The 23745-nt window shown below is 55.4% G+C and overlaps 2 protein-coding genes across 2 annotated transcripts; one reads left to right on the top strand and one right to left on the bottom strand.

The window, feature by feature from the left end:
- Nucleotides 1-1838: 1838 nt before the first annotated feature.
- On the bottom strand, nucleotides 1839-10865 carry NCLIV_056630 (conserved hypothetical protein; the record flags this gene model as incomplete). The annotated part of the gene is made up of 12 exons (XM_003885218.1): nucleotides 1839-2751; nucleotides 3271-3378; nucleotides 3996-4150; nucleotides 4447-4518; nucleotides 4972-6627; nucleotides 6907-7059; nucleotides 7367-7418; nucleotides 8088-8212; nucleotides 8817-8918; nucleotides 9171-9245; nucleotides 9491-9636; nucleotides 10145-10865. The coding sequence occupies 12 exons, from the start codon at nucleotides 10863-10865 to the stop codon at nucleotides 1839-1841; spliced, it is 4278 nt and encodes a 1425-aa protein (XP_003885267.1).
- Nucleotides 10866-15953: 5088 nt separating this feature from the next.
- On the top strand, nucleotides 15954-21309 carry NCLIV_056640 (putative WD-40 repeat-containing protein; the record flags this gene model as incomplete). The annotated part of the gene is made up of 9 exons (XM_003885219.1): nucleotides 15954-16018; nucleotides 16382-16645; nucleotides 17335-17435; nucleotides 17956-18019; nucleotides 18350-18458; nucleotides 18753-18884; nucleotides 19205-19264; nucleotides 19563-19652; nucleotides 20980-21309. The coding sequence occupies 9 exons, from the start codon at nucleotides 15954-15956 to the stop codon at nucleotides 21307-21309; spliced, it is 1215 nt and encodes a 404-aa protein (XP_003885268.1).
- Nucleotides 21310-23745: the final 2436 nt, after the last annotated feature.

The raw sequence follows: 23745 nt of genomic DNA on the forward strand, positions 1-23745 counted from the left end.
CTTTCCGAGTGCCCCGCTAGTCTCTGGAGTCGCGCGAAGATGAACTCACCAAGCGCGTCGTGGTCTGTAGGGTCTCTCCGCTTTCATTTTGTGGCGAGAGCGGATAATGGAGACGTTCCTTAGCCTTCTTTTTCCTTCACCAGTTGCGTCCAAGTGAAGAAGGCGGCATTTAATTCAGCCAAGAATCATCGATGCGCGGCTAGTGGGCGTGCCAGAAAAGCAAAGCAAATCTGCCGGGCGGGGAGCCCGTGTGCTCGAAACCAGTTGGGTGTCTGTGGTAATACACTTTGCTGTTCCTCTTCGGTTCCGTTCGTTCCCTTTAAGCGCGTGTGTTGTTGAACAAAGAAGGGGACACGGTTCAACAGCACACACCGCCAGACAAGCGACGAAACGCGCAATTCCGACACCTGGCGTACGTGCCTGAGGTACTTTGTACCACGGGCATCCCATAGATCGAAGTCCTGTGCTCACGCATCGTCAGCCAAAATAAAGCCTCAGCGCGTGCTGCGCTTGGTTCGTTCTCGTCATTCGACTCTTTTCGGTGACTCTTGTGGGCATGTTTGTTGCCGCACACCAAGAAAGCGCGATGGAGTTTGCTTGGTAAGCAGCAGGAGCCCGGGAGTTGAGAGTCCCCCATGCGAAGATCAGGGAAGCCGTGGAATCCGGTGACACGAGTACGAAGAGTAAGGGAGGGAACTCGATCTGTATAGGTGGTCATAAGATTAGACATTGATCGTAATGTAGGCATACAGGCTACCCGTGCCTCACGGGACGAAGTCCAGACAACTGGGCAAGGCTCGGTGGATCCTGAACTGTACCCGCAGCCTGAAATGGTTTCCGACAGCGAGGCATCAGGACGCGAGAGGCAAAGTTTCCCTTCTGTAGCCTCTGACACAACTGTCTACCGCTGAGTGTTCTACACGGTGCAGTGGAATGCTCACACTTTACGAGGTTGCCCCAGTCGTAGCTATTTTTTGTCGCTATTACGAAGGAGCCTACCCGGTGACACCAGGCACGAAACCGGTTCGAAGTTAACGGCAATTTCCTCGTGAATGAGGGCACAGCATGCGTGCTACTAAAAGGTCTCCCTGATTGCGTGCATCGCGGCATGGTTAATCGAGTACGACGATGTTCCCAAAAAACGGCGAAGAACGCCCCTAGCTGTGGTCGGTCCCGAAGACGGATCGTTTTAAAAGTTAGTGTACGGACGTATATTTCACTCTGCGTTCTTGGGCCGTAAGCAGTCGCAGAGTCCTCGAGTTAGAAAAAAATCTGGTATCGACCCTCGGGGCAGACTGTTACCTTCCCCACACTGCGTTGTGGCAACAAATACAGTACCCTGCGTTGTGACGCGAAGCAGCCGTGCTGTCTACTTGGTCCTGCCTAGTGACACAGGATAGGGAAAGCTACCTCTGCTGACTATTCCGGATTATGCCACTGTAGCGTAAGTGTTTCTCCTACTTTTTATGTTTAGCAAGTAGACAGCCCTACAGCTCGTTTCCTTCATTTGCAGGATCTCTGATGTGCAAGCTAGCAGACGAAGGGGCTGCGCGCCACTCATTTTGTGTCCGAAGGACTGCCTTCTGTGTCAAAACGTTTCATCCGCTATGCGGCCCTTTGGCCCATTCTAACAAGATATAGAGTAGCAGTACGTGAACCGCAATGCCACGCGTGGGAACGGTATTTGAACGACTGTACAAATCTTTTCGGTACAAGACGTAGGAACTTGATTGGATCTCGTGATCCACACAAGAAAGTCGAAAAACGATTGCTTCATTCTTTGACGGCCAAACGTGCCACAGAGAAGAAATGTAGACGGAAAAGCCCCCGCGTTTTTATCACCTACGGCGTGGTGTGTAGAACGTTCGGCTTTCCACGTCGATGTAATTCATTAACTCGCGAGGTCGTCTAGTTCGTTTTGGTACTAGGGGATGGTCAGTCGTGTGGGAGGTTTCTTTTATTCGGTTTCTTCCTTCCCCGTCCTTTTCACCCGACTCGGTGCCCGCTTCGTCGCATCCTTTATCGCTTCTTGGTTCAGCCACACTTACAGTGGAAACATCTCTTCTTTGATATGTTTCTTTCTGCGGGAATATCTCTTCCATTTCCTCCCAAACGCCCGTTGGTCTCTGCTTCCGACCAGGAAAAGAGCCAAAAATACTACCGGGTGTGATGCGAATCGCAGGAAGGCTCTCAGACGATCTGCATGGAGACGAATAGCGATCGCGGTGTACTGGATTCGCACCGCCTTCCTCACGAGCATATGAAAGCCGTGCACCATTGTCGGTCGTCTCGTCAATGGTGGGTTCCCACATTGCAACCATAGGGGGGTACTTTCCTGATAGAAAGTCGGACTTCATAGACCGAAGAAACGACCGACTCTTTGCGAAGCCTCGAGACGGCGCCCAATGCAAATTCTGAGCTCCGAGACTGCCTGAACTCTCTACGCTGTCCGAGCGCCGAGGAGATGAGGAAGTCGAGGAGCGTCGAGAAGAGGAGGTGCGTTCCACTTCACTCGCACTTGAAGTAGACTCTTCTGGTAACCGTGGAGACTGTTCGTGGAAGTTTCCTTCGGACGCGTTCTGCCCTTTGAAGAATTTGCTGCGGATCCTCGAAACTAAGTCTGGGATGAAATCCAAAAGATCTGATTCATCTTCTCCAAGAGAGTCTCCAGACCCTGGCGTCGTCCTGCGTTTCTCACCGCCGGCTCCGGGTGAATGGTGGACCAAATTCTGGATCGAAAGGGCCACCGGCCTGCAACACAAAAAAATGCGTCGAACACACGGTGCTGCTCCATGCTTCACTCGACTTGCTATTTACCGCAAGAAATGGGGATGGCAAATGAGCAGTAAGCACCAGACGAGCATGAAGCGAAAAGTCTTTTCCACTTTCTCTTTGCGAAACAGGCGGACCGGAACCGTAGACCATATGCACGCTCGCGCAAATGCAACCATAAACGGATACTCAAATGGATCAAAAGCTTCTTCCACTGTCCTGTGGAAAGGAACGGAGGGAGCTGCGGATTGCAAAACACTGATTTCTGTTCATCGCTCCTGCATTGCCTGAAACGTTCTTCCACCGCGTGACACTTTCTGCACCGGAAATCATCGAAAACGTGCAAGAGTCGCTTCCCAGACCGCCGCAAGGGTTCTCAGAGTCGACGCTAGGCCAGCAATCCACCCCGAGGCATGAAACCACTTGAGTTCGTTCAACGGGACACGAATGAAGAAGCGGAAATGATTTCCAGGAAATTTCGACGCTTCCGTTCCATACCTGTACATGGCGACGGCACGATGAGTCTTCCGTGCCGATTTGAGCGACGATGTTCGCTCGGTTAAGTCGGGGAGGGAATCTGCCTTCGCTTCGTGCATGTGCCACATCCTGAAGAAAGGAATCGAGCCAGCAAAAAACCGAAGGCATTCTCCGGTATACGAGCAAAGACGAACACTGCTCCCAGATTGAGTGTGTGAGTTGATGGAACCGGGAAAAAAAGTGTGCAAGCACGGGGCCCGACCCTGACAAGAGAGAGGTATAGAGGGAAAGAGCCAACCTCGACAGCCAGGAGAGACAACGCACAACTTGATTCAGAGAAGAGACGGACGATTCTGGGACCGGCTTCACACATGAGTCCTGGCGAAATGCAAGAACGCGGAGACCGGAAAAGAGAGGATAGCGAGGCGCTGAAGGGGACCACGGGAGAGAGGCTGTCTTCGCCCTGGCGCCGAAGTCCGGACTCGACGAACAGCACACGAAAGCGATGAAGACGGAAAAAGCGAGCAGGCGCAACGCAAAGAGAAACTCTCCGCGGGTCCACAAACGAGAAACCACGCACGGAGAAACAATGCGCAGGAAACGGAAAAAGGACGCGCCTGATCCTCGCGTATACGAAGGCCTCTCCCTTCCGCACCCGTTCCTTCAAAAGTTCTCGCCCGCTGTTCATCTTCACGGAAGAATAAGAATACAAGAAACGGGTGTGTTCAGAGCATCGGATGCCTCACTGGTTGGCGAAAGAAGAGAGATTCTTCGGAGGAGCCGGAAGGGAAAGTTGAGACCCTCGTCTCATGTAGGACTGCCGTACGTGAAGACCAACGAGCCTGTCAATGTCACGCCGGGCATCCTGAAGCTGCTCGACGAAGCGCGTTTCCATCTCTTCCTGAAAGGCAAACGCACCGAGAGGGCCCCACGCTCCCTTGCCAGTTTGTTGCTCATACACTTGAATAAAAACGGCGCACATAGTGTAGCCTCTCCCCCCTGTTGCACAACCGTATTCGTACACATAAACAGATCTACGCCTACACATCCGCATGCACATAGATAGACAGACAGATAGATAAAGAGATAGATAGATACAGGTGTCCGAGACCCACGGTCACACATGCGTGTGTTCGCGTCTGTGCTAAATTGCAGCCACAGTGTAGGTTTAAAAAGAAAAGTCGCCTTATGGCCTACCTTGCGCATTGCCAGGTTCTCGTTCACTTCCAGCATCTGAAGGATCTGTTTTTTTTTCTCGTTGTTCTTTTGCTGAACACGCACCGCCCGTTTTGCCGACAAGACACGCGTTGTTTTCTTTTGCGTCCAAAGCAACATCGAAGGTCATCAGAGAATCAAGGCAGTCCAGTTCCCGTCTGCGTGTAGTTTACAGACGGCACACCACGGGGCACACCCGCCGGCCGAAGGGAAGGCAATCTGAACACGTCTTGTTGAGAGAAAACGTGAAAGCTGCACTGACTCTATACGGAACGGTGGCTTTCATTCGCGCATACAATCCCCATACTTGGAAAACCCAGCAGGGATAAGTCTAGCCATCAAAGCTGTTCTCTTCGAGGTCGCCGTACAGTCAGGAACCCCTGCGAAGCACACCTGAACCGATGCACGAGGAACCGGTGCGTTCCTTTCCCTGCCGCTGGAAGTTCGATCTGCATTCGCGTGGTGCCTCAAAAGTGCGTTTCTTTCCAACCAGACGAGGACCCTTACCTGCAGACGCGTCTTGAACGCCGCGAGATCCTTTTCTCGCTTTTTCTTGATCGTTTCGACTTCTTCCTTGAGCATCGCACATGTGTGGGAAATGGCACTACATTCTGCGGAGGACTTGGCCAACTGGGCCTCCACCTCGCTTTTTCCAATCTCGAGCATTTTTGCCCAGTTTTCTGTCCTATCGAGGTCTGTCTGCGTCTCCTCAAGTGCGGCGTGGTCGCCCGCGCGACTCGCCCGTACAGCTTCAAGTGTCTCCGACATCTTGCGATTCTCTTCGCGGGCCCGATCGAGCTGCGAACGCAGAGCCGCTGCCTCTTCTTGGAGGGCGGATTGTTTGGCTTTCACTGAATCTAACTCGCTTAAGGCCTTACTGAGTGCCTCGTGTTGAAGCGTTTTCTCTCTTTGGAAAGAGTCCATCTCAGCCAGAACCGTGGTGTGGCGGTCCTTCACTCGGCGCACTTCTGCATCCTGCGCTTCCAACTGCTTCTCCATTTCTTCCTGCTTCGTCTTTTGCTCCTCTTTCAGCGCCCGTATTTCCTCACTTAGTCTCGCTACTTCTTTCTGACGCGCCACCAACTCTGCCTCTTTCTGAAGGCGAGCATTGTCGAGAATTCCTCTCGCCTCCTTCTCCTTCTCCAAAACCCCCTTGAGCGTCGATGCCTCCTTCTCGGCCGCAGCCTGCAACGCCGCCAGGCGCCCACCCAACTCCACGTTGTCTTTCTTCTCGAGTTCTAGCAGCTTCCTGAGCTTGTCGCGCTCGGACTCTGCCGTTTTCATGCATCTCTCGAACTCCGCAAGCTTTCCAGAAAGTTCCTTGATCTCTTCGTCTTTCCTCCGCTCCAGTTGGGCCTTCTCCGCCACCGCCTTCTTCACCTTATTGTCTTTCTCTCGCGCGATCTCCTCCTTCTCCCTCCGTAGCGCCTCCGCCTTCTTTTCTGCCTCCTCACGTGGAACCATGGCTGCCGCGCGCCTCTCGATCGCCTGCGTGTCTTCTTGTTCCATTCGGGCCTTTTCGCAACGTGCAGAAAGGGTCTCGGCCTGCGCTCGCGCCGCCTCATACGCCCTCTGAACCCTCTCGACTTCGTCCTTTTTTACGTACTGCAACAGTTCCGCCTCGAAATGCTTTTCCAGAGTGACGTTGTACTTTTTCAGGATTTCGTTTCGATCGAGGAGCTGCGCGTGGTTCTTCTTCAGCTCTTCCAGTTCATGCTGAAGTGCTTCGATCCGCCTTTCACACAGTGCATGCCCGTCGCCTCGTGCAGAGCCGACTCTCGGCGTCTCGCCGCTCCCTCCGAAAGCCGTCTGTTTCTCTGGATCTCCTCCGTCCTTCTCACGAGCTCCGTTCCTCGACCCCTGCGGCGCAGATCCCGGGTGTACCGACGACGCGCCGTTGGTGACGCCGAAAGCTGAGCCACCGTCTCCTTTGCCTGCCTTCCCCTCCTGACCCAGAAGCTCCGCTGCGAGCGACTCCTGATGGTCCACGCGACTGGTGGAAGAGTCTCCCGAGCTCCTGCGGACGCGCTGCATCTCCTTCCTCCGCTCCAACCGCTCACTGACGGGTCCGCCAGCCTGGAACGCGCTGCTTCCCATCATGCGCATCTTCATTTGATGAGTCATTTCGCTGGCCAGCGGAGACGGCGCAGCTGTCGGCGTCTCCTGGCGACAAAGGGAAACCACAGAAAAGCAGACCCACCAAAACAGTCGGCTTTCTCGCGAGAGGGAGTTAGGTTCGACTGGATCGCGCTCTCGTCCGCAGGACAAACGGGGGGGGGGGGGGGGGGAAACGGCGAGCGGCCGGGAGAGCAGAAGAAAGGGGGGCGATGGCTGGACACGCCACGACATATTCTGCGGTCCCTTTCGAAGATTTTCGAGGAAGATCCTCGCCCCTCGGCGCAAAGAACACTTTGATCCTCTTCCGGAAAACAAAACGCTCACCCCTCGCGGAAAGTCGACAGCCATGCTTCCGTGGCTGGACCGAAGCGCTCGCGCCGACATGGCTGCTGTCTCTCCACGCGCCACGCGAACGACTTCCTTCAAATCCTCGATCATCGAGTCCTTCTGGGACGACAGCGTGGTGAGACGCTTCATCTGGGCGGAGACACAGAGAAGCAAAAGAAGACTCCGGCCCCTGTCAGACTCGCGAAGACCCGAACGGAGACACGAAACGCCCTACGCGCTGGAACTCAGCAAAGTAGACGAGAGCTGTCGACGACGAAACCGCGCGCAAGCTGGAGACGCGCGCGCTGCGACTTCCAGAGAAGCGGAAACGAAGAACCCTCTGTTTCGACGAGAGGCGCGAACTTCCCTCCGCGCCCTCCCCTTCACCCGTCGGTTCGTGATACTTGGCACACGGAGTGTCTTGTCCCTTGGGCCGACGCGCGCGTTTGAGACGTACTTCGCGTCGAACGGCGGCAAGCTGATCACGAAGCGCAGTTGTCTCAGCGGGCCTAAGGAGAGGAACGGGAGTCGCACGCAAGCGAAAAGCATGGGGAACCGCACAACGACGGAAGCCAGGCGAGTCTGCTCCCCATCGCGCAGCCGGCGCCCGTGCGCATCGACAGGTCGCGAGCAAACGTCCCGCTAGACGGACCCCAGGGTATGCAGACGCTTCGCTGCTCATCGACGAGCTTTTTCGTGTTCAGCCGAGTGCGAAGCGCTCGGGAACCGACCATGGAGGCGCCCCCCGAATCGAGACACGTCGCGCTCCCGAACGTCCGTGCTGTCCATACACTTCAATGCAGCGAGCAAATGCAGGGAAGGACGAAAGGCTGCTACGGAATCATCGGCTTATGCTCTCGTTCGGGCACTTGTCTACAACGAAGGGTCAGTTTGGCTCCGCGGCACAGGACAGCTGCCAGAGTCTAGACCCGCCTTCTTGCGGGGCTGTCCTTCGTCCTGCAGCGCGGCAGCGGGGCTGTAACGACACAAAGAAATGCGTGCGCCCGAATACAGACGCATGCTCACTCACACGAGACAGAGTCCTCAACTACGCGGCAGAGATGCTGCCAACAGACCACGACGCTGTGTTGCACCCTTCAATACCCCGTACTGGTTCGGCCTACGCCGCAGGGGCCGTGGAACGTGTTGGAGTTCACCAGCTGATGTCCTAGGCTTACTCGCTCGGCTCTTTCTTTTCTTTCGCTCTCTTCTCAAGAGCCAGAACCTTCTGTTCCAGCGTCGTCTTTTCCTTCCGCTCATCGTCCAAATGCTTCTCTGTGAGATCCAGCTGCGACTTCAGATGCTGAACAACGTGGCCACGCACGCGAAAGATCTCGCGTGTTGTCTTTCGCGTTCGAGTGTCTCTCCAGTCCCCTCCGCCCCCAGAAGAATCAGACATCGCAGGGCCGTCGAAAAAAATCGAGATCGCGCAAGAAAGCCCGCAGGTCCGGTAACCAAGGGAAAGAAAAGCAAAGGCGTTTCGGCTCCACTGTAAGTAACGTTCGGAGAGCAACATGGTGTGTCTACGCACGGGTGTAGATGTGCGCGTTGCGTGCTGTGAAGAGGCCGAACATATCCTGTTCGGGGGTCACCTCAACGAGGGAAAAGAATGCGTTTTTTCATGACGCCGACGCTCCAGGAACGTCCCTCCTTGATGTCTCGGCAACCCGACTCTCTCTTTTCACTCGCACCAAGAGTCGGCCAGGATGGATGGCTACTCGAGAGACGGCAAAAACGGACACAGCCCTGTGCGGGACTTCTCTAAGATATGTTGAGCGCAAGCCTAGAACGCAACAGCTAGAAGACAACAGAAGTGGAACAGCTTAATGCTGCAGGGTATTCAATTCAACACTTTTAGTTATCTTAAGCAGTCCAGTGGGGCGGGACGCCAGTGACGTCAAACGTACGAAATTCTCAGCTTTGAGCCTCTCGACAGCTTCTGCCAGGTGGTGGCGATTCTCGAACTGGGATCTGTTCCACTCGTCCTGAAGGTCATCGATCTGTTCCGTCTGGAGAAGAAAAGCAGACAAAACTCAGTGGAGTGCATGCGTTGCATGTGCAAGTGGAAGGTGCTCGCGGGTCTTCGATCTCGAGCGTAAGTCCTCGAGACCAGGTTAAGTTTAGACGACGAGGGCCCCCACGCAGCAGAAAGCAAAAACCCTGTCTCTCGAACAAAGTGTTCTTAACCTTGTGTCCGTTTCCTCCATCCCCTCTCTCTTCCTAAATCGTCTCCACCCTTCCTGGCTGTGAAAGGCTCTCACCTGGAGTTGCCTGTGTTCCTCAGAGCGTCTCAGCCTTTCCCCGAGAACAGCATTGCTCCTCCGAAGTGCGTCGGCCTGAGAAGAGAGAGAAGCGCGCATGCAACTGCACGTGGGGACGCGAGGACGCACGAGCACGACGGGAAGTGAACGAACCAGTGACAGATTCCCTTTCCGTGATACGACGCAACTCGAGAAGCACCAGCAAACGCGGGTTTCATGCAGGAAATGCAGAGTACATTGTCAACGCCTTGGACGCGCAGCCGAGGACATCCGCGAGGGAACAAACTGAGAATCAGCGGCCTGTCGAAGTTCTTACGCACCTCCGCTTTCGCTCGGTCCACAGAAGGCAGCAGCTCGTGAGTGAGGAACGCATGCAGTTGCTTGATCTGTTTCTCCACGCCCTCAGTGGAACGGTGCTCAGAGGGGACACTGAGACCAGCAGCTGGGTTGATCGAGACCACCGAACCTGGAGAGAGGCCACAATCGAACCACAGAGCGCGTTCACCCGTTTTCTAGGGCGAGTTTTTCGTGTGTCACCCGAGTCTCCCCCCCGCCACGGATTCTTTCTCGGGGATGCCAGCACGTACGGTACCGCAAGAGTGGAGACGAAAGAAACTCCAGCCGCATCAGAGAACGGACGGGAGACAGGTAACAGCAGGGGTAGAGGACGCCGTTAAGGAAAACGTGAAAAGAACTAGAAGGTAGAGGGGAGGAAAGGAGAGTGGTGTCATGCAGAAACGAAGAAGCACAACGGGAGGCCCTCAGCTGGAATCAACCGTGTGAGGCTACGGGATTCCCCAGTGAGGTCCCCGCGTGGAGCTTTGAACAGTAAGAGTCGCGAAGTCGCAGAGGCAACGCTGCAAAAACCTGGAGGTTCCCGAGCGAGAGTAAGGAAAGGAACACAAGCAGCAGCGCCACTGCCTCTTGGCAAATGCATGCGTGCTCTCTTCTCGGCTCTCGTGACTGTGTCTCACTTGTTGTGTCTCTCCGAGTCGAGGCGCGGCCTCGGTTTCCATTCGTGGGCCGGGTAGGCTTCCCACGCGCTTGATCAGCGGACGCAGAGACGAGGTCATCGAGATCGCTTTTGCAATCTTTCGCGACATCGCAGATCTCCTGGAGGATGAACTGGACAACGTTATCCTTGACGAGGCTCCGTGGTGCTTCGGTGTCCGCCGGTGATGACAGGGCGGCGACTTCTCCGGTGTCGCTCTGAAACTCTAAAGGTGACGAGTCCCCGAGCGTCCCCGACCTCTGGCCAACAAGAAGCGACGCAGGACGATGCGCGGGGACGGAGTGCAGTCTGCCGCCCAGCAGAGAGCTGTGCGCGTCTCCGCCCGCACGCCCGTCCACATTTCGCCCAGAAGATGGACCTGGGAAACCGAATTTTCCCCTTCTTCCCTCTCGCTTTTCAGGGGGAACCGCGCTCAGAGGCAGCTCTCGGCTCTTACCGGTGTCCCGCTCTTGCTCCTCCGGGGCTCTGCTTGGCAAACACGGAAACGGTTCGGTCCCCACTCCTTCACAGCCCACATTTGTTTCTCGCCTCTCTTCCTCGCTGTGAGCCCCAACCGAGGAGAGCAGCCCGGTCGCCGGAGCCGCCATACGGAGGAGAAGATCGGGCCAGTGAAACGAAGCAAGTGCAGCTACCTCAGACGCATTCGTCGGCGTTAGAGAATCTACGGCGGTGGGCAAGCTCATACTTGGCGGCCGGAAGAGGCGCGAAAACGAATGGAGCTTGACGAGGGGGAAGAAGGCTAGAGAACAGACTGCACGAGAACGGCGGTGGCGACATGGCAGAGACCGGGAAAAGTAGACAGGACACGGGAGGAACGGTTGAGGGAACGGCCGACGGCACTGATAGCGGCCAGTGCGGGAGGCAAACGAGATGGAAACGCTGCCCCCAAAGCTCCTCAGAAGAAAGCAGAAAGACGCCGCTGTAAAGTGGGTGGACAACCGAACTAGTGTTTCCTTCACACACTGCGGGCACCCGCCATACAGCACAGGAAAAGGAGGACGTACGCAGGCGCCGCGATTCGGGTGTAGGCGTATTTTGTCCCGGCAGCCTCGCGAAAAAAAAGACTAAAGACCTACACGTTTCTCAGAGGAAAAAAACGCAGTGTGTGCCGACACTGCATGTGTATAGGTGAGCTGTCTTTTTTGTCTCGTTCAGAACAAACCGAGAGTTTCGACGTGAGAGTCGAAGTTCCATAGGGGTAGATGGATGCTGGGGTACGCCGTGAAGAGGGACGCAGCGGTAAGAGCCTTGCAAAGACATCGCCGCATCCGGCGAGTGAATTGCCCGAGTAAAGATATGCAAGGCGCGCGCGCGCGAGAGAGAGAGAGAGAGAGAGAGAGAGAGAGAGAGAGAGAGAGAGAGAGAGACCGCGTCGAAGCGCAATATGACAAAGCCACTCATGCAGATTCCTCAGTGGAAATTTCTTCAGAGGGAAGAGCAGTCCGTCTGAGTACATCAGGACGCATCACGGCGAGTGGAAGAGTGATGGAAAAGGCTCCGCTAGAAGGTTTCGCAGATAAGGTTTCCCCGTGAGAAATGTGCATCTCGTGCGCGAAAACGAAGCCGCGTACGTGCTTGTATTACATTGAATGGTCGCCTGTGTATATGGAAGCTTTGTCAGGCAAAGGAGACGATGTTTGCGGAGAAAAATGAAGACATGTTCCCAAAAGAGAGAGCGTCAGAAAAGTGTATGAGACGACGGACGACGCCGGGGCTGCCTAGCGCATTGCTCTGCCTGCGGGGTAGCGCCCGATTCGCGCATTTCGCAGCGAGTGACCCTCCTCTAGAAAGGCGTCTTCGCGTCCCGGGAGGCGAAACTCCCAAAAGAAAAGACCAACCTTGAGTCGAATAAAGAAGAGAGAGAAAAAACAATCCAGTAAAAGTGTCAGAGAGTACCGAACTTTGCCAGTACGTCTCCGTGTTTACACAGCGGGGACGGGTTGAGCTCCGTCCCAGCGCGAGCAACGGCACGGGAAGTTCGAAGGAGAAAAGAAAATACAGCGAAATGCGAGTCCACAGGAGACCTCGATCTAAGCCTTCCAGATGACATCGGGCTTACGTTTTTTCAACCCTTTTGAAAAAGTTTTGCTCTTCAATGGACGGCAAATCATCAGTCGCTCGCTGGCAAGAAGGCACAGCGGCCTCAATCGCGACACGGGGGTCTGACAAGCTCAGAAAAATAGCGAGGAACTGGTCGACAAAAGATCTCGGACTGTACTGAATCGTCCTAAAAAATCCGTGATGGAAAATGAGATGCAAATACGGGCAAAAGCTGCCTTCTGCGCGGGTTTCCTCCGTCCCCTGTCCTGTTGCACTCTTGCTGTCGATGCTCCGCTGGATGCGACGGATTGTGGAGAAAAGAGAACGGGCACAGAAACATGAGAGTGCCTGGGCGTCCCAGAAGCCAGGCACCCAACTGTCTTCGACACTTTTTACGTTCCCCAGCTATATTCTTCCGTGGAGATACGGCTAGCGAAAACGAAGGCAGAATCACAAGGTTTTATGCAATCTCTTTGGCAGTTTTTCGAGCAAGAAACGCTTGGCGGGCTCCTTGCACATCAGAAACAGCATTGCACGCTGGAGGTTGTACTCCAGACGTATGGGTCTTGCCGAGTTGAAATCCAGAAGAAGGAAGGGATCTGAGGCAAAAACGGTCGGCAATCAACAGTAGACAGCTCAGATATTGCTCGCTTTTGTTCGAATATTTTGACTCACGCCTGGTTGCATGCTACATCTGAACTCACCCCAGAAAGCGCAGTAGTCACTGCAGGTGTCGTTTTCCTGACGCTTTCGCCGCTACTGTCGCTGGTCCCAGAGAGCAGCCGTTTCGCGTGCAGTGGACTCGCCCTGGGCAGAGAATGAAGCGTCAGGAATCAGGCAGGGGCTGCGGGAAAGACTGGAGGCGCGAGTCCCCTGTGAATATTCAGTAGCGCATCCAAACAAAAAGTCGCGGAGTTGTATCGAGAAACTCAGACTTGTCGGTATCACTTCTCTAAGATGGCAAGGCTCTGGCAGCGACAAGAAATAGCAGACGGGCCGCGCTTGCTCGAGAACACGTTTACTTTCTAAGAGCCAGAAACCTTGAGGTTGGCACGGTCCGTTTTTCTCTGAGTGTCCCAACGGGAAGAGAGGGAGCCGGTCGGCTTCAGTGCGGAAAAGATGTCGGCCAACAACACATCTCGAGAAATTGACGAACGCGAAAAACGGGTGTCAGTGAACAGGGAGAAACGTAGGATCGGAAACAAAACCACATGGAGGCGCGCGTGACTTGCGGTGTTCGTGACGCGTTCTGTCCTTCGGGTACGAAGCCGCTCTCGAGCAAACGCACGCCAGGCGAGGCTGAAAGGTCTCCTTTGGACAGGAGGCGTGCGGCACAATGCACTACCATTCCGGCGTGAGTCCGCCGTGTGTGGTCTTCTCACCCACTAGTCACTTTCGGGGTGTCCTGTTTCCAGCGGCGTCGCTGTGTTTCCCTTCAGGGAACTACTCTTCACAAATTGTGGTTCTCTGTGAAAAAGCAATCCGGAAGCCCGACACAAGAGAGGAGATGGAATCCCAACGCAACTGAGCCGTCAGCTTTTGCAGTCACACAAGCAAAGATATGTGGATGTGCCCCGTCCCTGGAATGCCCGAGACCTCGGAGACAAGGTAGACGAGCTCGGGCCACGCGTTTTGTGAGAAGCCCGCGTTGCGTGCGCGCAAGTGGGCAAGTTCGTCTCTCCACTCTACGGTAGATGTTTCCCCTTGCAGCTATTCTGGTGTTTCTTCTGTTCTGTGTTGCAAGAGAAAATGTCGATGTAGCTTGGCTGCTCGTGGCCACCGTGTTCGTCGCACGCCTGTCCTGTGGAATGTCGTCGACGGGTTCTCCTTCTGACTGCAAATCTCGAGTTCGTGGCCAGTTTTCGAACGGCAAGAACCAATCGTAGAAGACTGTGCTTTACTCCTTTCGCGAGACTCCCGTCGTCTCTTGCTGAATCCAGACTGAGTGAAGGCGGCAAACAAGCGCAAACAAGCGACGATCTTGAGGCGTGTACCGAACCTTGCCCCTGTTGATATGGTGTTTGTATGGTGAAGTAAGCTGCAGCTTGTCCACGGAGGCGCGCCTGGGACCGGGGATGCAGATTCCGTTGGCGAGGTATCCGCGAGTGTGTGATGCTGAATACACCGGTATCCAGCGACGCAGCGCTGCGCTGGAAAACTTCAAAACGAGACACCCAGGCATGCCTGTCAGTTTTGTTATGTCGAAAACACGAGGCTCTGTCACTGGGATGGGAGCACAGGTCGTCTCGGCCGTCAATGCCGAAATCCCCAGCAGCAAAGGCATGCAAGCAACGTAGCTGCTTACACGATTCCACACCAACCTTACAACACAAAACGCTCCTCACCGGGGGCAGAAATCCAGCTCTGATGAGTTGTATCAGCTCCACAATCTCGAGTGAATAGTATTGTTTTGAGGGAAAACCCAGCTGTTTACAACTGGGAAACCCCCCCCCCCGGAAACTTCTCAGCGGGACTCTTAAGTACCATGCCGTGTTGAATGTACCTGTGCGTTGAGTCGAAAGTGATCAGCCTCCGCAACCCCCCGCGCGTTTCAGGCTTGAAACCGTCGCTCCTGTCCACGACGCGTCGAATACCTTCCAACGTTGAATCCCTTTTCGAAAAGCTTCTCACATGTCAACGGGATCTGCGATTGCAGACGCAGCAACTGCGGATGGCGTCTCGGCGCCCAGTTCGACTGCGGCTGCATGCGGAGCTACCGTTTTACCCACGGAAAGTGTGCATGCTCGTTTCGGGCTGCTCATCTGGGGATTTCTCTCCTGAATCTTGGTTTTTTTCTGATTCGTCGCCGTCACTTCCAGCTGCCGTGCCAATAATTCCATTCAGACAGCGCGGGTCTCAACAGAAGCCCCATGCAGTCTGCTAACTGGACTCCCCCGTCTCCGCTTGCTTCTGCATCTCGCGAAGAAGACCGCGCGGCCGCTGGCGCGTTGTGTCTCGCTTTGAAGTCTAGCGTCGTCATTCCAATCACCTTGTGTAGTCTTTACCCTCCCCTTCCGCCCCGTCACATCTCTCTCTACAGGGGAATGGCTGTCGGACGGGGGCTCTTTGCAGCTCTCGTGTTCTAGGGTCTTCAGAAGGCTGTACTCCTCGCAAGCTGCAGAGGCATACCGTCAGACCGTTGTGAACACACAAAAAGAGTCTTTTCCGCTTTATCAGAACGGGCTGTCCCTCCCTATCCGGTTGTTTTCGTTTCCACACCTGTCCGGTAGTCACTCTGCCCGCTCGAGTTCGACCAGAAATCCACGTTTTTGAAGAACGTAGCACTCCACCCCCCTCTTGTCACTCCTCAGTCTTTTGATGCCGGCCTTCCGACTTCCTCCCTCTCGAATTCGCTGAAAACAGGGCTATGCAGCGCGAAGGGCCGTCCAGGAGAGCAAGGGATCCCCTCAAAAAACACAAGACCGGCTCAAAAGGGGGGCGCAGGGGGAATCTTGCTTGCGTTTTGCGGCCTGAGATCTGTTCCATTCTGCTCAGAAATTCGTTTGGTGGTGTGCTACCTACACGGCTGAGAGCGAATCCCTGCGACGCCATCCATCTCTTTCCGGAACTCCTCCGCAGAGGGGTTACGGCTTGAGGGCCGTTTCCGGGTCTTCCGTAGCCTCCCCTCGCTGGCTGTCGTGACTTGCGTCGAGAACTCGAGAGAAGTCGGAGGAAGACGACGAGAGACGTCGGCCGACAGGGGTTGCCTAGATCTCCAAACAGGAAACACAATGACAGCAGGGCCGGAGGCTGCTGGAACGTGCAAGGTCAGGCTGACGGAGAAGCTCATAAGAAGGTACGTTTCCGTTTTTTTTGTCGCTCGAGTGTTGTGTGAACGAGAGCTGTGTCCCTTTCGCATCGACAGCTCTTGTACTCGCTCTTCTGTTCCTTGGCACCCTCTCTCCCCCCTCTCTCTCGTTCGTCTGCCTTTTCTTCCGTCCCAGTGTATCGCCCCTCCTTTCTCAATCCGGGGTTGTGCCCGAGCGTCTCTGCAGCAGTTCGCGGGAATCTGCCTTTTTGACAGCCCTCGAAGGCCACTTTGCCTTCGCTGCAGCCACCAGGCAAGAGCCGCGTCCCGCTCAAATCCGCCGACTTCCTTCTCCCGTGCGCGCGGTCAGGAAGTTTGCCGTTCGCGCGTGCTTGCCTTTACCCCACCCAGCCTCAGGGTGACGCAGGTGATCGACTGTGGGCGGACCTGCGAAGGGGGCGAGGACGCACAAACGCAGCCGCGGAGCCTCTGGCAAGTCACAAGCGCAGACTGGTCCCAGGATGGCACGACCGTTGTGCTCGCGTTGTGCCCCAGCGCGAAGGGAGACGCGCGCTGGCCTCCCTCCACAGGCGCGGCAAATGTCGGAAACCCGCGAGAAGGACGGAGCGACGAGCGCTGTGCGAAGCTGCTCTTCTTCAGCGCCCACACGGGAAGGTACGCCTTTATACGAGATGAGATAAACCGGCTCCCTCTGTGTCGGCGAACCGTGTATAGACAGGCTTCCCTCGGCCACGCCAGGCTTTGGCGAGAGCAAACTCCGTTGCCTGCGGGGCGCGAAAGAAGATTGACTGCCTGGGTGAAGTGCAGAGGGGATGCACACAGGAGGCGGCGCGTGCGTCTGCGTTCTTCTGTGTTGGGGGGGGGGGGGGGGGGGCGAAGCTGTGCTGACGCGCAGGAATCTCTGTTTTGTTGTGGGATATTTGCGCGAAGGGAAACCTCCGGCTCGGGGTTGAGTGTTCTACGCGGTGACAATCCGTTTCCCCTCCGCGTCTCTACGTCCTTTCTCCCGTCTTTGTGTCCCTTCGTGTTCTTTATCGCTCTGTCGTAGACGCGTTTTGATCCGGGCCTGATTACGACAGAGAGTCTTGCTGGGAAACCTCTTCGACTGGGCGTCACCGTGTCTAAAAGACCAGTCAGAGGCTGAAACATGTGTCTCTTCCCGTCTGGGTTGCGCCTACCAAGTTCCGCTCCCAGGGAGCGGAACGGAGTGTATCTACAGCGGAGGGAAGCAGGGGGCGATCGAATCCTTGTGTCTAGATGCGGGCGAAACGCCCTTCGTTCCCAGGGTCCACATGATTCTTTGCTCCGACTCTTCCGCTTTCTCACGCTTCCTCTCTTCCCAGCTTGACGCAGATTCGCGAAACGACGTGGCGAAACATCGACGCTGTCCGTTTCGTTCAAGGCGGCGCGCGAAAATGTCTCGTCGCTTGCAGCGATAGCCGGCGTACGTGAAGTTTTGCGGAAAACGCGACTTGGCGCGAGGCCCCTGTCGCCCCTTCCCCCGCTGCCTCCCCTGGGCGTTTCGAGGGACACATCGTGCCGTCTTGCGCTGACGGGCTTTCCCGCCGTCTCTCTGTGGCAGCGCATCAGTCAGCAAGGGACAGACTGTGCCGTTCATGAGTCACCCCGGGAAACAGCAAGCTGACTCGGCGGACCGTTTTTTCCCTCAGTGACGGTCTGGGAGTCCTTCTCTCGCGTGCACGGAATACAGAGACCGGTGATCCCGCGTACCCAGCAAGTCGTGTCTGAATGTTATCTTCGTTTCTTGTGCGGAGACACGATGCTCGACGCGCCAAAACGTCGGCCACTCTTCTCGATGTGTGACCGTTCCTCTCTCACTCCACACAAGGTGAGAGGAGCGCACGCGCGTTTCTCAGGCGTGCCTTCAAAGTCTCTCGACGGGCACATCTTTTCTCTTTTCTCTGTGTGCACGCCCTCTCCGTTGTTTCTGTCGTATGGTGCAGCTGCTGTCGTGCTGTGGTCGCTGGACGACAACGTCCTTCCCACGCACTACTCTCTCCCCGCTGCGTAAGTCCGCGAGTTCCGAGCGCAGTCCTTCCTTTCTGCGCCTCATGAAAATCGCCCTGAGCAACCGCCGGCTCCAAAACGCAGGACAACTCGTTGCGGAGGCGCCAAGGAGTGCCGCGCGGCCTCCCAGCTCGGGAAACAAAAGTTGCTGGCAGAAAGTGCAGTTCTCTCACGGCCGCTGCGGTGACTCTACCAGCCCACGAGCGAGGCGACGGCTCTCGTTCAGTCTAAAGCAGACTGTGTCAACCTGTAGAACAGATGTCCCGTCGGACGCGAGTGTGAAGTGACAGAGTTCAGGTCGTGTTTGCGGGTTTCTGGTTGCCGTTTCAGAGTCGTCCCCCACACGGGCGTGGACGTACACCCAACCGGCGATCTGTTTCTCGCCTCCTGTCTCGACGGAACTGTGCTGCTCTTCCACCTCGACAGAGCTCAAGCTCTGGTGAGTCGCTAGACTTGCACGCACGCAAGGAAAAAGTGAACACAGACGGTTGAGGAAGGCGCACGAGGCTTCCTTTGCAGCTTCACTCTCGGGGACCGCGTCGAGCCGTTCAAGTCCCGACGTGCTTCACGCGCGTCTCCTGACGCAGAGAGACGCCTTTCTCTCAAGCGACTCCTTGCATTTTCCGCTCAAGCGACAGGCAACAGTTAGAGGAGAGCGACGTCAGCCTTTTGGTTGTGGGGTTTGCGTCAATCGGGGCCGAATCCGCTGCGCCCTCTAACGGTGTCTCTTCAGGGCCATGTCCGGGGCTCCTCGTCTTACCCCGTCTCCGCTTTCGACTGCGAGGGTCTCGTCTACGCCTGCTCTTTAGGAAACAGGAAAATTCATCTCTTTGGATGCGACGACGACGCCATCGACAAGGAACCGGTAGGGCGGTTGATCTTCTCTCGCGTTACGAAGCCAGCAGAGGGGGACCGGAACCGATTGCTTTTCCTGATTTCGAGCCAAGTCGTCGGAGGACAGTTCCGCTTTCTCGCGCCCTCAATTTCGATCGATGCAGAGAGCAGGAAGTAGACAGAGTCCGTGTATCCGAGTCGACTAAAGGTGCTCCAAACAGTCTCCCTGTTGTGGGCCTTCAAGGATTCGTGACATGTTTGCGTGTCGTGGTTCGTCCTCTGGCTCCAGGCTTTTTTGCGCGTTTTTGGGTCTTTGCATGACCACTTCCGCCTGTCGCGTTCTCCCTTCAGGCCGGTCAGTTCAGCAGCTTCGACCTCTCTCCTTTCCTCGCCCCAGGCTCGCACATCACTGTGAGTTTCTGCCCCACGTTTGGCCTTCTTGCCTGTTTCTGGATCTGGAAAACTGGCGGAGGACTTTGAAGATCCTTGCCTAGCAGCGTCTCCCGAGAAGGCGAATGCGGAGCGTCGCTCGCGCGCGGGTGTGGAGACCCTCACAGCTTCGATCGTGGCAAGAGACAGTCTGCGCGTTGAAAGAAACTTAGGAGAGGTGCTCCGCACGAACAAGGGGCGTTGTGCGTTCATCGGGTGCGCACTGGCCACGCAATTTCAAGCCTTTACTTGTGTCTTGCCTCCCTGTTCTCTTGCTCAGTCTCTCGCCTTCGGCCCAGACGAAAAGACGCTTCTTGTATGCAGCAACCGTGCCCAGGTGCTTCTCATCGACGCGTTTGATGGCAAGAAAGTGGGTTTACGACACACAGGCTTTAGAATGCGGGGGGGGGGGGGGGCTACGCGGCATCGTGTTCAGACTTGTCGATGTCTTTGCGTGTGCATGCAGTTCTGCAGTCGTGGAGTTCAAAAGACGGGTATAAGCACGCGCAACTCTATCTCTGCATTTGACTGTGTGCTCGCATGTCTGTGTATCTAAAGATGCGGAGACAGCCCCCGCATCCTCTTATCGGTTGCTTTAATTCTCGCTCCATCCTGTTAGGCCGGTCGCTGTTAAAGGGTGGACTGGTCTGTCGTCATCGCCTCGCGGGTTCTTGTTGAGGATAAGCTGGTTGGACTTTTCTGGAAGGCGCGTTTCCTGTGATTTGAGCTTGCTTCTGCGCAGATTCACGAGTATAATCCTCCTCAATCTTCCTCTCCTTCCATGCCGTTTCTCCCCTCCTCTCCTCTCTCGGCGCGCTCCTCGCTCTCTTCCCGGCCCTGTCCACCTGCATACACGCCAGATGGGAAGTTCGTTTTGTGGGGGAATCCGACGGCAGGCGAAGACGCGATTTGTGTTTGGAAAGCAATCCAGAGCCCCGTAGACGGGAGCGCGCCGGCTTCTTCCGGAAGGCCAGGCGAAAAAAAGAAAGGGCCGGATCCTTTGCTCGTCGCGCGAGTGAGAAGCGAAACCCCCAGGGAACGACCAGGAAAGAAGTGTGGGGAGACTCCTCCGGCCTTCGACTTTGTCCTCTTCAGCAGAGTCCATGCGCTCATGGTCACAGGTAAGACAGGCCGCAGGGCGAAATCGAGAGGAAACACAGAAACATCTGGGGAAGCAAAGTGGAGGAATCAAATTCCTCCACGGCGCGCTTCTGTGCGAGACGGCAGAGTTGACTAGTTTTCGAATAGCCTGGAAATGACGCGCAGCAGTTGACCGCGAAGTGAAAAGCAGCCTCTGTAGGAAAGGGGCGCCTCGTGGCTGTGGATCTCGTGGGCGAAACGAACGCTGTCTCGGCTTTTCCGCCATTCTGATATCGATCGCTTCTGGTGCTTCGGAGGGTCTTTCCAGGGGAAAGTCCCCAAGGCTCGTACCGGTTTCCGTCTGGCTCCGTGCAAGGGAGAGAACCTGTGGTTTGTGTTTCATAGGTGTCCATGCATGCCTCTTTACAACGCGAATGCGTCCATCTTTGCGTTGATCTCCACTCTTCTTTATGCACGAAGGAGCTCTTTTGCGGGTGTGTATGACAGCGAATCTGCACGCGTATCTGCATGCTATTTCCGAGGCATCCCTGCACTGTTTTCTTTGCTCTGAAATGCATCGTTGCCTTGTCATTTTCTCTCTGATTTTCTCCGCTCAGTCGCGGGCGGCATACTATCTTTCTGGCAGCCTGCTGCTGTTTGAAGGCGCCGCGTGGCTCTTCGTTTCTCAGGAAAGGCGGGAAAAGGGAGGGGGGAAGAAGGCGCTGCTCATCAGACCTCCGCGGGTCTTGGACTGGAAGTCGTGGCGAGCAGGCACGAGAGGAAACCGCCACAAAGGAAGCAAGGATCGAGGGAGAAGATCCGATGCAGGTGCGTGCGGGAGGCGTCGCAGCCAGTCAGGGGAGGGTCCGTTTCGAAGTAGAGGAGGATTCGTCAGTCTTGACCTGCCAAGGCCGAAGAAGGCGAAAGTCGCGAACGGAAAAGACTAGGGATTCCGCGTGCCGCCCTCACCAAAGCAAAACGCACAATTCCTCTTGTGTGTCTCGACTCGAGAGCAAGAGGGAACTTTTCCTGAGGTGAGGACAGTGAAAACTCAGGTGTCTACACAGCTGGTTGGGCTCTCTTTTGGTTTTGGAAAATACGCGGGAGCGGCCGTGTGGTGTCGCAGGTGCGAGATGTGCCGGGGTGAGATTGAGGAAAAAGGGCATTCCGGCGAGCGGTTGTTTCTCTCTCTAGTTGTAGGTTTCCCCTTTCAAAGCTAGATGGACGAATCTCTGTTGGCATCTCTCACAAAAGTACTTTTCACGCTCATGGCTCTCGTTAAGCCACTTTCTTTCCGAAACGCCACAGGTCTGGTTCGGGCGTGGATTCGACAGCGCGGCGTTGGAGAGGCCAGGGTCGTGAATTCTGGCGAGGATGTGGGCGCGAGGGAACAGGCACCTGGGACATCAAAACTGGAGAGCGGATAGCTCACGTTTGATATACTGTCACTTGACCTTTTTAATCCTTCCCCGTTTTCTCAGGGAACTCGCCGTCGTGTGGTACTGTGTTAGATTTCCCAAAAAGCTCGAGAAAGCCTGTCTATATCCCCAACTTGTTCGGCGGGAGCAGACAAAAAGCCCGCGGCCCCTCACAGCTCCGTGAGCGTGTTTGGGATGCTGAGTTGTACGAAGAGTGGTTTTCACCGGAAAACGCCAGATCGTTTTGAAGCGTGTGCATTCTTTGCGTAGTGTCGACTGCTAGAGAAACAGACGTAGAACCACAGCCAACAGGGCCGCGAAGAGGCAGAAAAAAGACGCATGAAGAATGCACAATCGACGTGCCCCATTGTGTGCATAGAAAGACAAGTCAGTGTCACAGAAGTGCTCTCCTCTTTCGGAGAGGGAGATCTTCACAGCAAGCGAAGAAATACTCGCGACTACGGAACAGCTTCAAGAAGTGTGGGAGCGGAACAAAAGCTCCACATCTACAGAAGCAGGAGAAAGAACGGAGGGCGGGAGAAGACACAGAATGTCACACAAGCAGGGACGTCGAGTCAGGGAACTCAAAGCTGCTGTGTCGTTTCCAGCATTTGAAACCTAAGATCGTGTATGCGCTGCACTTCTTAGTTGCAAAGGGCCCTTGTTCATGAGAAGCCAACAACGGTGGCTGTGTCCTTCGCCATCCTTCCTTAGGACGAGAATGGGGTGTTCAGCAGCTTCTCAGGCTGCTGGGTTCTGTGCCTTGCGTCATACACACGCTTTCTTCCGTGAGATTTGAGCACGCGTGGTGTGGCTGAGACTCAAGTCTCGTTAAACAGCAGGGCTGCCGAGGGACGCCCAATCCGGAACGCGAGGCGGCGCGCACCAAGACTGCACACGTCAGTGAAACTGGTCCAAAGCTGTTCGGCAGAGATTTCACGGGGCCCGCCACGGGCCCCCCATTAAGTGACAGTCTAAACCTGCCGTGTATAAGAGGTGTGACTGAAGGAATAATATGGAAAATCTAGTTGTACCAATCAGACTCGGTTCTAGATTGTGACGCGGTCCTTCCTCAAATGCGGTTCGGAGCGTTAGTGTTTTGCAGACTGTATCGGGTTCCCTCTTCCTCACTTGTCTGTGCTTCATTCTCCTCTCTCGGCAAAAAGGTATTTGTTCGTGGCCTTACAATCTCCGCCGCCCAAACCAACCCCCCCACCCCCCCCCCCCCCCCCCCCGCATCGCGCAGAGAGTCAAAATTTCAGATGGTCTTTGTGAGCTAGACGCTCGAGACGTATATACACCCTACTTGGTGAAAAGTGTTCAAATGAGGAGAACGTTTGAGAAGGAAGAACGCGATATTTCAGAGAGGAGGGACTCCCAAAATGCAGAGGAGGGGCGCCGTCTTGCCGTGTTTGGGAATGGTTTTTCAGTCTGCCGGGCTCAACGGCCCTCGCGGTTTGTGATTTTTTCTACGCGGACTTCCCCGCTCGCCGTACGCGTTTTTCCACGCCACGGGTTCGGGTTCGGGAAAAGTCGGCAGGATTCTTTCTCAGACAACAGCAAACGCTCTGCAGCTTTGCAAGCAAAAGGGTCTTCAACCAGGGTTCTTCCTATTCCGCAAATTTTCGCCCTCCCCACGGGTTCCCGAAATTCCCTGTCTTATCTAGCTCTCAGTAGCAGCGACGGGTTCTTTGCGCTCGTCCAATGGCGTTTCCTCTCTGCAACTGGAAGAACCTCGGGAGTTTCCAGTTTCTCCAGTTTTCAGACGTTCCTTTCCCTGTGTCTGTCGAAAAAGCCTCCCTTCCGCTCAGAAAACTCTTCTGTCTAAAGCAAAAGGCGAGCCCCCAGTGAGAGTCTCGTAGGTCCGCGGACGGTGTTCGCTAGGATTTCTACTTTTCAGCAAGCTCTTCAGCCCGCTTTTCACCACAGATATGGGTTCTTCTTCGCAGAAAAAGCCCCTTAAGA

Source organism: Neospora caninum, chromosome XI (genome assembly GCF_000208865.1).
Source record: "Neospora caninum Liverpool complete genome, chromosome XI".
NCBI lineage: Eukaryota > Apicomplexa > Conoidasida > Eucoccidiorida > Sarcocystidae > Neospora > Neospora caninum.